At 46.0% G+C, this 14,555-nt stretch overlaps 1 protein-coding gene across 1 annotated transcript; it reads left to right on the forward strand.

The window, feature by feature from the left end:
• Window positions 1–6,266: 6,266 nt before the first annotated feature.
• Window positions 6,267–7,839, forward strand: TRAPPC5 (trafficking protein particle complex subunit 5). The gene has a single exon (XM_060240721.1). The coding sequence runs from the start codon at window positions 6,301–6,303 to the stop codon at window positions 6,865–6,867; it is 567 nt and encodes a 188-aa protein (XP_060096704.1). The 5' UTR covers window positions 6,267–6,300; the 3' UTR covers window positions 6,868–7,839.
• Window positions 7,840–14,555: the final 6,716 nt, after the last annotated feature.

Genomic DNA, 14,555 nt, shown 5'->3' on the forward strand with positions numbered 1-14,555 from the left:
AAGTTTGCGGATGACACTAAATTGTTCAGGGTGGTGAGAACCAGAGAGGATTGTGAGGAACTCCAAAGGGATCTGTTGAAGCTGGGTGAGTGGGCGTCAACGTGGCAGATGCGGTTCAATGTGGCCAAGTGCAAAGTAATGCACATTGGGGCTAAGAATCCCAGCTACAAATACAAGTTGATGGGGTGTGAACTGGCAGAGACTGATCAAGAGAGAGATCTTGGGGTCATGATAGATAACTCACTGAAAGTGTCAAGACAGTGTGCGTTTGCAATAAAAAAGGCCAATGCCATGCTGGGAATTATTAGGAAGGGAATTGAAAACAAATCAGCCAGTATCATAATGCCCCTGTATAAATCGATGGTGCGGTCTCATTTGGAGTACTGTGTGCAGTTCTGGTCGCCGCACCTCAAAAAGGATATTATAGCTTTAGAGAAGGTGCAGAGAAGGGCAACTAGAATGATTAAAGGGCTGGAGCACTTTCCCTATGAAGAAAGGTTGAAACGCTTGGGACTCTTTAGCTTGGAGAAACGTCGACTGCGGGGTGACATGATAGAGGTTTACAAGATAATGCATGGAATGGAGAAAGTAGAGAAAGAAGTACTTTTCTCCCTTTCTCACAATACAAGAACTCGTGGGCATTCGATGAAATTGCTGAGCAGACAGGTTAAGACGGATAAAAGGAAGTACTTCTTCACCCAAAGGGTGATTAACATGTGGAATTCACTGCCACAGGAGGTGGTGGCGGCCACAAGTATAGCCACCTTCAAGAGGGGTTTAGATAAAAATATGGAGCACAGGTCCATCAGTGGCTATTAGCCACAGTGTATGTGTGTATATAACATTTTTTGCCACTGTGTGACACAGAGTGTTGGACTTGATGGGCCGTTGGCCTGATCCAACATGGCTTCTCTTATGTTCTCTTATGTTCTTATGACACTCCTTTCTAAGTACTAACCCTAGCCAATCCTGCTTAGCTTCCAAGCTCAGGCTATGCTGGGCTATTCAGGCTACTGAAATATATTGCACCACCTGGGATTTCTGGCTTTGTAAGTAAGATCTGGAACATTCTCTTCTTAACTAAATTGGGATACTGCAAAAATGGTTGCATGGGAATAAGTGACTGTGGATAAGTTTATAGAACACTAGACATTTTTGTTTAGGAATCACATATATACAACATGTATTCTTTAAAGCATTGTAATTAAAAAAAACAAACAAACAGAAGGGTAAATGTTCACTTGGTCATTGTAAAAGAGTGATGTGCAGCCTTTCAACAATCAATTGAAATCAGACTCCAAGGCAATAGAAGCAAAAACTTCATGAATTCGCAGATCCTTGCTACAGGGGAGAACAGGGCTTGCTGAGGTCCATCATTTTTGAAAAAAGTGTAGATTATTCTTCCCACCTGATTTAACTCGGAATAGAGACTGGGAAAACTGGGTAGGACTGCGCCGTATTGTTAGATGGAGGGTGATAGATTGGTGTCAGTCAGCGCTCCCATTTAAACATTAATAGAATTTCTTGGCCCTGTGACCAAATCTAAATTTCAGTGAACAGAATAATATTTGTGCTAGAGGTTACAGTTGCCAAATGTGGGTGTTGTGTATGAGGACTCAAGTGAAGACTTATACGGGTGTTCCTGCCAGGGTTGCCACGTCCAATTCAAGAAATATCTGGGGACTTTGGGGGTGGAGCCAGGAGACATTAGGGGTGGAGCCAAGATCAAGGGTGTGACAAGCATCATTGAACTCCAAAGGGAGTTCTGGCCATCACATTTAAAGGGATGGTACACTTTTTCAATTCGTTCCTTCCATAGGAAATAATGAAGGATAGGGGCACCTTCTTTGGGGGCTCACAGAATTGGACCCCCTGGTCCAATCTTTTTGAAACTTGGGGGGGTATTTTGGGGAGAGGCACTAGATGCTATAATGAAAATTTGGTGCCTCTACTCCAAAAAACAACCCCCCCAGATACCCGCGGATCAATTTTCCATGATTTTCTATGGGAATAAATCTCCATAGGGAATAACAGAGTTCCCAGAAGTCATTTCCCTCCCCTCCCCCCGCTTTCTGATGACCCTGAAGCGGGGGGAGGGTCTCCAAACCGGGGGATCCCCTGCCCCAACCTGGGGATTGGCAACCCTGGTTCCTGCCTAGCTCATTGGAGCCATTAGAATGGAGCTTGGGAACTCAGGAACAATGGGCAGGAGGATCCAAATCCCTGCTGCCTTGCTCCAATCACAGGCCCCCTGCTGGTTTGAATGACCCAATAACGTGCTTGCGTGGGAACCCTGAGTTGTATATAGTTGGCCTCTTTGGCCCAGTTCTTCAGTCTTTGAGTGCAGCCCTATACTATGCTGTACCTAATAAAGAGCTGATGATCACTACCACCTCGCCTCTTCATTGCATCGAACCCACTATATTATAGTGGCGATGAAGGTGAGATCCAGATTAGCGAAGCCCAGGACAAATCGGCCTCCACCGCCACCCAGCCCTACTGCTTTGTGTGGTGGTATTAAGGGTGGTCCATTTGGAAGCAAAATGCCTCTGTTCAAACTAGTTTACAGCCCTGGCTGAAAGCAAGTGCATTTCCATGGTGACCATGGGGTGTCCTGTCCTTCAGTTCCCTCCCTGGAAAGCTGGGGAACCCAAGACTGCCTGGTCAAATGGTGCAGAGGAGAACCAGCTGGAGTAGCTTCCCCCGGGGAGGGGGGGGGGCGGGTGAACGGGATGAAAATGTGGGTTGAAATGGAAGATCCTCTTTGAAGGATATGAGCTCCCCCCCCCCCGATTGCTCAGCATGGCCATGTTTCCTTTGCTGTTGCTTACGGCTCTGAGCTCCATGCCCTCCCTGCGGCCAGCTGCCTTCTCCTCCTGCTGCTGTTGACTGGAGCCACTGGGAGGCTCTCCAGTGGAGGAGCCATACAGGTGAAGGGAGAGTTTAATGGAGAGGCCTTCCCCCCCCCGCCCCCCGTAGCTACAGGTCTGTGGCTGCCATGACTGATCAATCAACTACGGGGTGAAAGTATGGTGAAGGGAGGATGTCTGATCAGAACTCTCAGTTACAAAGAAAAATGGATCAAATCAGGAGCACTGTCGAGCTTCTGGGTACCTTTGGAATTTTGACACAAAGCGGTGGGTGAAACTACAAATTGGCCATCAAAGAAGTCAGGGCTAACGACAAAATGGCGGCTGCAGAAGCACACATATTCAGAGACAAAGCCCAAATACTGGGTACAAGATAAATATTTTTTTTAAAAAAAATAAAGTGAGAGAGATTAAAAGCAACATGGGTAGCAGCTGCAGCAGAAAAATATGTATTTTAATCTGGACAGTTAATCACATCTTCTGTGGCCAGTTAGAAGCTGTGCTGGGCAGGAAACCCCCCCCCCCCTGATGGGCAATGGAAAAGGTGTTAGGGGGCACCACGGCATCCACAAGCACTATTTCAGGCATCTCTGCCATAGAGTTACACGTCATTTGGCTGACCCGAATAAAAGGTACTACAGTGCAAGAGGAGCTGTGTGAGTCTATTGTAACAAAATAAAGCAGATGTCCAACACTAGTATTTACTTCTACATGAGCGAAGGTTTCCTGAGTCCCAGCTCTGCTCTCCAGATTCGCATTACTGCATTCCAATCCCACCAGCTTTACACATTTTGAGCCAAAAGCACGCACTAAATTTCCATGAGAAAAACAAAGTCCAAATGTTATGCACCGAACCAGCTTTCGTGAGCAAGCACACTGCTTCAGAGACGGCGGAATAAAACTGAGCCGGTCTTCACGGTGCCCCCGGACTCAACAGAGCTCTGCACCTGAACCTACACTCCTGTGACTAGGGTTGCCAATCCCCAGGTGGGGGCAGGGGATCCCCCGGTTTGGAGACCCTCCCCCCGCTTCAGGGTCATCAGAAAGCAGGGGGAGGGGAGGGAAATATCTGCTGGGAACTCTGTTATTCCCTATGGAGATTTATTCGCATAGAAAATCATGGAGAATTGATCTGCGGGTATCTGGGGCTCTGGGGGGGCCTATTTTGGGGGGTAGAGGCACCAAATTTTCAGTATAGGATATAGTGCCTCTTCCCAAAATACCCCCCATGTTTCAAAAAGATTGGACCAGGGGGTCCAATTCTATGAGCCCCCAAAGAAGGTGCCCCTATCCTTCATTATTTCCTATGGAAGGAAGGAAGTGAAAAGGTGTGCCGTCCCTTTAAATGTGATAGCCAGAACTCCCTCGGAGTTCAATGATGCTTGTCACAGCCTTGATCTTGGCTCCACCCCCAAAGTCTCCTGGCTCCACCCCCAATGTCTCCTGGCTCCACCCCCAAACTCTCCTGGCTCCACCCCCAAAGTCCCCAGATATTTCTTGAATTGGACTTGGCAACCCTGCCTGTGACCCACATCTGACTGGAGCTCCCTGCATTATAATTAATATACAATTTCCCCCACAGAGCCGCTGAGGCATGAAGGGACCCCCCGGGGCGCCCGCAGAGAACCATCCTCAGCACCGACGCTCATTTTTTACAGGCTCGTCTCCTAGCTACGCGCGAGCGGCCTTCGAGCCGTTGCTACAGCGACACTTCCGGTATCCCGCCGCTTCCGCTCCGGAGCCCCGCCTCTTTTGCAGCAGTCGTAAAAGGCGGAGCAGAGCCGCAAAGGAAGCAAGTGATGCCCGCCGGGGCCACTTCCGGCGTTCCGTAGAAGCGAGAAGAGCCTCTCCCCGCACAAGCCGCCGGTTCCAGGCGCAGCTGTTGCCCTCGGCGAAGGGGAGCGCCCCGCACATCTGCACGGCCCGCACAAGAGGTTTGTTGGGTTTCCTAAAGGACAAAAAGCGACCGAGGCTGCAGGTTAACGCGCTGGTGATCTTTTAACTCCTCCCGAAGTTCCCAGAAAATAGAAGAGGCTCGAAGCTGGTTTGTATTTGCAGATGGGAGTGTGGCTGCGCCCTAAGCCTCTGCCGCATTTCTTACAGGGATGGTTTGATCAGTGTGTTGAAAACCAAATGCCTCAAACACAATGATAAACACAGAGTAAATAACATGTTCTGACTGCACCCACTAGCTGTAGAACTGGTTTCTTCTTCATCTTACATTTGTTTTCAGAAAAAATAATCTTGTTACATGATGCAGTTGATCCATATCCTGTGCTTCCTTTGTGCCGTCTATGGGATTTCTCCTTCCTCCCATTCTTTCTCAGGTGACTCTTGTCAATTAAGCTAGATATTAATAATCAGCTTGAGGTCACCACGTGAGTTTTATAACTGGACGGCTGCTTGAACTCAGCATGGGCTGGATCCAGCAGTTTGTCCATGAAGGTGTTGATTGTGATGGACTTCCTCTTCCTCTCAGCAAATGCTGCTGCTGAAAAGAGGAGGGGGCGATTTCACCTCCTTATCCCTTCACACTGCAGCCCACCAACCTACTTTGGCAATTACTCTGTGCAAATCCCTCACCCTGGGAAAGCTGGTTAAGAAGGAACTGCTGTAGTGAGGGGAAAGCAGGGAACAGTCCTTACGTGACTACTGTTTCCAGCTCTGTGTCCCAAATTGCTACATTTCAAGGTGCTGGTACTTACCTGCAAAGTCCTATATGGCCAGGGGCCACCACACCTTCAGGACTGCCTCTCCTCATGTGAGCCCTGTAGAACTCTTAAGACCAGTAGTCTAACATCTCATGGTGGTCCCCAGCCCCAGAAACATCCGACTTGCCTTGACTAGAGCCAGGGCCTTTAGCCCTGGTCCCTGCCTGGTGAAATGAGCTTCCTTTAGAGATCAGGGACCTGCAGGACCTATTGCAGTCCCTCAGGGCCCGCAAAACAGAGCTCTTCCACCAGGCCTTCCATTGAGGCAGTGGACATCGCCTTTTATTAGGTGTTCCCCTTCCCCCAAGCAGTCTTGGGATCTGATGGGCCTCTGGACCTGATGGGTCATGACTGTTGAGGCAGTGTTTTTAAGTTTTGTATTTGGGCTGTTTTTATATTTTAATAGTGTTTTAATGTTTAATTTTCTGGTGGAACCCGCCCTGAGCCTGTTTGTGGGAAGAGCAGGATATATAAATCAAATAAAAATCAAATAAATTGTAATAGTTTATAAGCCTCCTCCCCCTGCAAAATAGATAGCATTTAGAGGCTACTACACAAAATAATCCCTTGTTTAGCACACTGTTATACTAATTCAGGTATAATTCAGCTTCAGGTGTAATTCAGTAAGTCACATTTTATGTATTTATTTATAATTTATATATAATTCAGATGTAATTCAGCTTTAGGTGTAAATAGTTTTTTCTTTTCTCAGTAGCACCATGGATGCACGCTTTACTCGTGGGAAGTCAGCTATCCTTGAGCGGTCACTCACCCGTCCAAAGACCGATGTCAGTCTCAGTGCTTTTTCATTGCTCTTCTCTGAAATTGTGCAGTACTGCCAGAACCGTGTTTACTCTGTCTCAGAGCTTCAGAACAAGCTTTCTGAACTTGGACAACAGGTGGGAGCCCGCATTCTGGATGTTCTGGTGATGCGGGAGAAAAATGGCAAGCGAGAAACTAAAGTCATCAACATCCTGCTCTTCATTAAGGTGACTGTGTGGAAGGCTCTCTTTGGGAAGGAGGCTGATAAGCTGGAGCAAGCCAATGACGATGACAAGACCTACTACATCATTGAAAAGGAGCCTCTCATCAACACGTACATCTCGGTGCCCAAGGAGAACAGCACTCTCAACTGTGCCTCTTTCACAGCGGGAATTGTGGAGGCCATGCTCACCTGCAGTGGTTTCCCTGCTAAGGTCACAGCCCACTGGCATAAGGGCACCACCCTCATGATCAAGTTTGATGAGTCAGTTATAGCACGTGACAAAGCTCTGGATGGCCGCTGAGTACAAGTTGTCTGAACTGATCTGAATTGCTTTTGTGTAACACGTACTCCGATAGGATTTTGAACTTACTGCCCTGACCATGATGGGCTGCTTGTAGTGCAGAAAACCAGTTCACTTCATGTTGTTATGTCCATACATTAGCTCTGACATTGAATATTTCTCCAGTGTTGGTACTTATCACCCAGGACCATTTCAGTTTCCAGAGATCGTCCCTGATTGCATTGTTAAGCTTTTCAAGGCTGGAAGCTGGGCAGGCAAGGGAGGTTATATTTTTCCCTATCACAGCCAGTGAGCAGAGCTAAGCTTAGGTGACATACATAGAATTGGATTTAAGGAATCTTCCGTTCCTGTTGTTCTGTATTTCTTTGTTGCTGCTCTTCTGAAGTTGCACCGAGAGAATAGTTCTAAAGCATGAATGTGGATGCTCTGTTTGCATTTAGAATGAGCCAAGAAGTTCTCACGTTCATGTTTTTACTGCTGCAGAGTTAGTGTCTATGAGTTAGTGATAAGTGTTGTGGTTTTCTTGCATTCTTGCCTGCAGAAATAAGTTGGAACTGTTTTTGCAAAGCCATTTTATTCTGTCAGCTCTTGATCATTGTGTTCTGGCAGCCTTTAGTGTTGCTCCGAAGTTATAAAGACAGCAGAGCTCAACTAGATCTCTCTGAAGTCAGGCTTAGAGGGGGCTAAGCAAAGAATGTTTGAGAGTTGTTCCTCCAAGGATATTCCAGATTAAGTTGCAACATAGCAGCAGATATCAGTCTTTGGATTCCTGTGGACTGGGTAGGTCCTTTTGTTATGTTGTTGTTAAAGCAAAAAGAATACCAAGGACCTATGGTTGAAAGAAATTCGCTTGTTGGGCTGCTTTTTAAAAATAATTTAAAATTGTTCCATTAAATACAGTTAAGATACTAAAGGTTCTGAATGATCTGTTCTTGTTGCCCTCCTCCCAGTTAATAAACTGTTGAATAGCCATTGTAGGGTGTTTTGTCTACTTTTCTGATCATGAGATACTCCACTGTATTGAACTTCCTCATTTTGTTCCTGTTTTGTACCTGGTGTATTGCACCTGACTGTAACAATATGCAGCGGCAAGCCCCATTGAACCATTACTTTACTTTCATTTGTTTTAATGGGAAAATATTTGCTATATGGTTTTCACGTGATTCTGAAGTAGTTCAGTAATGTTTTGTTATATGTTTGCAAATGAGGTTTCTATGTCTCTGAAAACGATAGAACAGATGCAAAAAAGTCATTCCAATAGTGGTGGTAATTTTTTCTGATACAAGGAACCTACTTCCTTAAAACATATTTTCTAACCAGAGCAAGGTTTCCTTGCAGTGAAAGAACTAGTGGAATGGAACCTGCCTCTACTTGGCTGTGAAAGGTTTAGTTTATGATCTATCCAGAATAATTAAACTTTGAAATTTGTCCCACACCAAACTGGCTTCTTGAAACCTTTCTATTTGGGGAATGTTCAAATTTATCCATCAAACTGAAGGATGCTTCAGCTGGAGAAGGACTGGTCTTCAAATGGGGGCCTTGCTTATGGGTAAGCCTGCCTTCCGTCCAGTAGGTACTTTACGCAAGTTGACTTCCATTGACTTTGTTCCCTAGTGAAACTTATATTAATCTTCAGCATTGTTAATCCAGGGCCCACCACATTTTCCTTTTGTTCTCATCATTACAGACGTCTGTGCCATGTTCAGCTGGTGGAGGAACCTTCGACAAACTGCTGCTGATTAGGGACAAAATTGCTTTCTTTCCTTCTGTCTCAGAAACTTAGTGCAACTTAAACTGTTTCCACATCCTGCACAGCCTAATCTGGTTAGTCTGCTGCACATCCTGTGGTCCATTTCAGACAACAGCTGCAGGCTTTGCTGCTGTGTTTCCTTTTCTCCCCCTGCCCCAGCACCATTTTTGTAACGAAACATTCAGCATGATGAAGGATTCTAAATCTCAGGAGCTTGTGTGCTATTTTTGTGTTATTTTGGTTAGTCCTAATGAAAGATACCATATGACTTTTGTTTTCACTACAGGTAGAGGATCACAGCAGGGGAGTTTATTCAAAAACCATTGAATTATATGCTAGGATCCCATAGCACTTGTGTGAGTGAAGTGTTAGTGCAGTGTGAATGTCAATGGCTGTTCTACGTTCAAGTTCTTGGATGGTTTCTTGGCTTCATGAACTCTCTGTCTTAATGTGTGACAGACTCTAAGCAACTTGCAAGTAGTCTTCACAGATGATTAAAATAGCACTGTGGGCTGCACCAGTTATGATAGCAGGTGAGACTTTAATTTTTAAATTTTATATTGCATGAGTTCTCTGCAAAGAAAATTAATGGAAGGTAACAGTTTTAGTGTAGCCCCTTTTGTGGCTTACAACTTGCAATGATTGTTATGCGAGGAACATTTTAAAATATGACTCTTGTCCTTTTAAAGTTTCACAAATACACAATGGTGATCCCCCCCCCCCCAAAAAAAAAGATGTATTCTTGAATACTATTCACCAGCATGAACAAATCATGTTTGTGGTGGGCATAAACCCGATTACCGGCTCTGCTCCTTCCTCCCCTCTGATTAGATGGCAGTTGAAGATTTCAGCAGTTTTCAGTTTAACAGCCCTTTGTCATAATGTCTAAATATGGATACTTGGGAGAACTTCATTTTATCCCATAAACCAGGGTTCTAAAATAGCAGTTCATGGGAATGAAAAGCTCCAGTTTTTCAAGTCACCCATATTTAACCATCCTAACAAAACAAATCAGATTGAAGACTTCTACAACCAGGAAATCTTCTCTTTATGTTTGGCTATGGGAATGAGTGGCAGTTATTCAGCCACTACTTTAAAAACCGTCACTACAGAGAAAGAATGTGGTCAATGATTACCCTGTCTAATCTACCCTTTCTGGGCAAAGTGACTGAGAAAACAGTAGCAAACCAAGTTTTCTTGGATAACTGATCTGCTCTAGACCCTTTTTGGTTTGGCTTCAGGTCAAGGTATGAGGCAGCATGGCTCTTCTAGCTTTAGTTGATGACCACTGAGTGTAGACAAAGGCCAGGTCTCTTGTTCTTACTGGATTTATCTGCAGCCTTTGATAGATCGGGGTGTCAAATGTCTGGCTCATGGACCAAAACCAATCCACCTAGGGCTTTAATCAGGCCCGCGAGGCTCTTTTCTCCCCCCTCCTCTCCTCCCCCTTTGAAGCTCAGGTGCTGCTGAAGTTCCCTTTCTGCCTTGTCTTTCCCAGCTGCAGCAGAAAGCAAAGCTGAAAAGAAAATGAGTGGGTTTTCCATTGAGGTCTCTGTACCCACACAGATAGGGCACAGGGACGTTAATAGAAAATACATTTCACATTTTCCTTGCAACTTTGTCTGTGCTGCAATGTGTTTCAATGGAGTGGAGATCAGTTTCACTTTCAGCATTCCTATATAGACAGCTGAAGCTCATGCTTCCTGGAGTTGTGTCCTTGCAAATAAAAGGTTGATGCTTTGAGCCAGTTTGTCTCTGCTGAATGGACTTGACCTAGTGAGTACTCTAACCCAGGAACCCACAGCCAAAGCGGTATATTACACTGGCAAGCCATTGCCAATCTAAGTAGACCCCGGAGGGGGGGGGGGGGAAGCGAACTTTGCAGTGCCATTTCATTGTTTTCCCAGTCTCAGAGCATTTTATATTTTTAGTTTCTGCTGTGATCTTTGTGCTTTTTCTTGAAGTTTTATTTTTAAAATTGCATTGCCAAATCCCACTATTCCCCCACCTTTCCATTTTAAACAAAATATTGCAAGAGTTTTAAGCATGTTTGTATTCTACGTTTTAAAAATGTCTTTAATTGTGTTAAACTGTGTCTTTTATAAAGTTTATATCTCTGCTACCTCACATTACATTTTACTACACACATGAGCCATTTGTGTCAAATCTGGCTCTCTTAGCACCCCTGTGATCAGGCCATCATATTGAGGTGCCTGCAGCCAGAAGTAGGTAAAGGGATGTGTGTTGAACTGGTTCAAATCATTCCTCATGGATGGACTCAAAGAGCCGCTATTGCTGTTGCTGTGGGGCCTATGTCATAATTGGTTTTTATTGTTATGCTGTTTTGTTGTGTTGATTTTATTATTCATGTTGTGCTCCGCTCTGAGCCCCTATGGGGAATGGGTGGAATATAAATAAATAATAATAATAATAATATTTGCAGCATATAACACTTCACCTAATTCAGATAGTCACGTGAAGTATATTAGACAATTGTAGGTTAACATTTCAATGCTAAAAAAGACGCACTTAAGTCTACTTCCTACATTATAAAATGTGAGCCTTCCACCAGCTATGCAGATCATAATGATACTACTAAATGAGGCTATAAGTATAGTTGCCAGACCCCCTCCCCCAGTGGAGGCAGGGGTCATCCGCTGCCAGTCCCTGCCCCCCAGTGGCCAATCAGCTGGCTGGTGGAGGGACTTGCCAGTAGAAAAAGGAAAGCCCAGGTCATGTTGCTGGTGCTGGCCAAGAACTGATGTCATCACACCAGCAACATCAGGGCCATGCTCTTGTATTTGAGCAAAAACGCTATGGTAGAAGCCATTTTTACCATAGAGTCTTTGTGCAAATACCAGAATGTTGCAGCGAGACTGCAGCATGATATCACTTCCTGTGTGATGCTGGTGGTGTAGCCCGGGCCTTACTCTTTCTCAGGGCTCATTTTGTAGCAGGAGCTCCTTTGCATATTAGGCCACACACCCCTGATGTAGCCAATCCTCCAAAAGCTTACAGGGCTCTTATTACAGGGCCTACTGTAAGCTCTTGGAGGACTGGCTACATCAGGGGTGTGTGGCCTAATATGCAAAGGAGTTCCTGCTACAAAATGAGCCCTGCTTTTTCTGGCAAGTCCCCCCTATCCCTCACTGGTTACCTGGAGGGACCTGGCAACCCTAGCTACAACTAATGAAACTGTTTTGCCATGCTAATGTCAAATTGAAATGAATACAGAAATGATATTCTAGTTGAGAAGCTGGTAAAATGTGGTTTGGATCCTATTATTGTTAGGTGGATATGTAACTGGTTGACAGATCGCACCCCAAGAGTGTTCGTTAATGGTTCCTCATCCTCTTCCTTGAGAGCCAGTTTGGTGTAGTGGTTAAGTGTGCGGACTCTTATCTGGGAGAACCGGGTTTGATTCCCCACTCCTCCACTTGCACCTGCTGGAATGCAATATGGGGCCACTGTTTTGCATTCCCTGAAGAACATCTAAAGCAGCTGTAAACATTTGGAAATAACCATATAATAGTGAAAGAAAACTTTGTCCAGTTTCAAACAAAAGATCCCCTCCCTTCAGACAACTCCACCTATATCTGGTCATGCAGTATATTTTGTATTAGGAAAAGTGTAGATTGCTGGACTTCTGATTTTATTTTGCGAAAGTGGCTTTAGGGAATCTGTAGATTGAGCTGTAGGAATCCAGAAACTGACAAAAAAAGAACGGGAAAAGTCCAGAAGGAAGGCAGATTGAGCAGCAGGCTTTTCTGTCTAAAGTCCACCAGTCTTGGATATCTTGCTGTGTGTGTTTTGGGGTTTTTTTTGGAGACCACCAAAGATCAATCCCTACCTTGTCCTTCTCTCCCCCCAGCCCCCAGCCTATGAGGGTCCTTCTTTTCCTAGAGTTCCTTGATCCTTGGGTAGGTAGCTATGAAGCTACTTTTGTGTGCTGTGGAATTGAGCTGTAACTGGAAGGTCAGGAGGGTGGGGGTAAGGAGGCAATTAGTAGTTCGCGAGGATTTGAACAGGGAGCGGAGGGCGGCACAGGGAGAGCCGCCGCTGAGGAAGCCACGGCACCTCAGCGCAGATGCTTCCTCCAAGCTCCCCTCGAAAGCCGCCGGCGGGGGGTTCCGCCCCTCTCAGGTGGAGGTGGGGGCCAAGACCACCCACTATGAGTTTGAGCAGCAGCGGTACCGCTTCGCCGGCCTCTCGGAGGAGGACCTTAAGCAGCTGGTGAGCGGCCTTCCTTGGGTTGACCCAGTGCAGGGGTGGCCAAACTGTAGCTCAGGAGAAGAAGAAGAAGATGATATTGGATTTATATCCCGTCCTCCACTCTGAAGAGTCTCAGAGCGGCTCACAATCTCCTTTCCCTTCCTCCCCCACAACAGACACCCTGTGAGGTGGGTGGGGCTGGAGAGGGCTCTCACAGCAGCTGCCCTTTCAAGGACAACCTCTGCCAGAGCTCTGGCTGACCCGAGGCCATTCCAGCAGGTGCAAGTGGAGGAGTGGGGAATCAAACCCGGTTCTCCCAGATAAGAGTCCGCACACTTAACCATTACACCAAACTGGCTCTCTTAAGTGTAATGGTCCGCACGCTTAACCATTACACTTAACCATTACACCAAACTGGAGCCCCATGTGGCTCTTTTACACATATTGTGTGACTCTCGAAGCCCCCACAGCCTCATTAAAACTAAAGTTACTTTCTTTCCACCTCCCTCCCCCTCCATCTATTTGCATCCCTTCCTTGTCTTGCAGCTCTCAGACATCTGACGTTCATGGCTTGCAGCTCCCAAATATCTGATGTTTATTCTATGTGGCTCTTGCATTAAACAAGTTTGGCCAACCCTGACCCAGTGCGTGGGGGTGGTGGTAGAGTCCTCAGGTGCCTTGTGGGGAGGGCTGTACCACCTCAGAGAACAGGTGCATGATAGCAGTTGGGGGATGATAGCCTAGACAAAAAGTGGAGAGGGTTCTTTACACACACAAAAATCTAGACTGGAGGGTTTCAGTCTCTTCTCCCTGGGCTGCTGGTATTGTGTTTGCAGAAAGTCCCTTTTTCTGTGCAAGGAGGAGCATTCAGAAACAATACCATCTCATTGGACTACTGTGTGGTCCCTTTAATTGTGATGGACAGGACTCCCTTTGGAGTTCAATTGTGCTTGTCACACCCTTGCTCCTGGCTCCACCCCCCAAAGTCTCCTGGCTCCACCCCCAAAGCCCCCAGATATTTCTGGACTTGGACTTGGACTTGGCAACCCTAGTGACAGCCCCTCAGAGCGATGTATAGCTACATGGAATTAATTCTTCCCTAATTTAATGTTTACTTAGGCAAGACTACTTCTTGTTGGTCATCATAAGACTGTTCTTTTTTGTCAGAGTTGCAGGTGTGTCAATGAATCTCAGACATCTTTTGCTTCCTTAGCAAACAGTAGTGCATTCTAGGAACTTCCAGTGCTTAAAAAAAAAGCAGGAACCCACAGGAACTCAGTTCCAGCTGGCTTGCCATCAGAAGGTGTGGTCTAGTATACAAATGAGTTCCTGCTGGGCTTTTTCTAGGAAAAAAGTCCCAGAGCTATCTCAGTTTGGCACAGCTAATACAGCATAATCAGGATAGCTAACATGTATCCAGGGCTGGATGTACCTATTTTTGGAGGGGGGGGCAAAGTTAAAAAATGGTGCCCCTCACTACTCTCCCACCATGAAGATCTTCCTATTTTTGGAGAGGAAAGGGTGCTGGTGGTGCACCCCTTGCTCTAGCACCTGGGGCGGCTGTCCCCTCTGCCCCCCCCCCCAGATCCAGCCCTGCATGTATCAAGTTTCCCCCATGTCTGTAGAAAAATACCCATATGGGGCCAGGTTCAGCATTAGGTATAGTACAGGTAGGGGGACCCACAAGATTATCAGAGGATCTCATCCTTCACCATCACTCACCAGG

This window comes from Heteronotia binoei, chromosome 5 (genome assembly GCF_032191835.1).
Source record: "Heteronotia binoei isolate CCM8104 ecotype False Entrance Well chromosome 5, APGP_CSIRO_Hbin_v1, whole genome shotgun sequence".
NCBI lineage: Eukaryota > Metazoa > Chordata > Lepidosauria > Squamata > Gekkonidae > Heteronotia > Heteronotia binoei.

What these genes read in the sequence shown, in the direction of transcription:
- TRAPPC5 (XM_060240721.1), top strand. Translation starts at nt 6,301, where the DNA reads ATGGATGCACGCTTTACTCGTGGGAAGTCAGCTATCCTTGAGCGGTCA.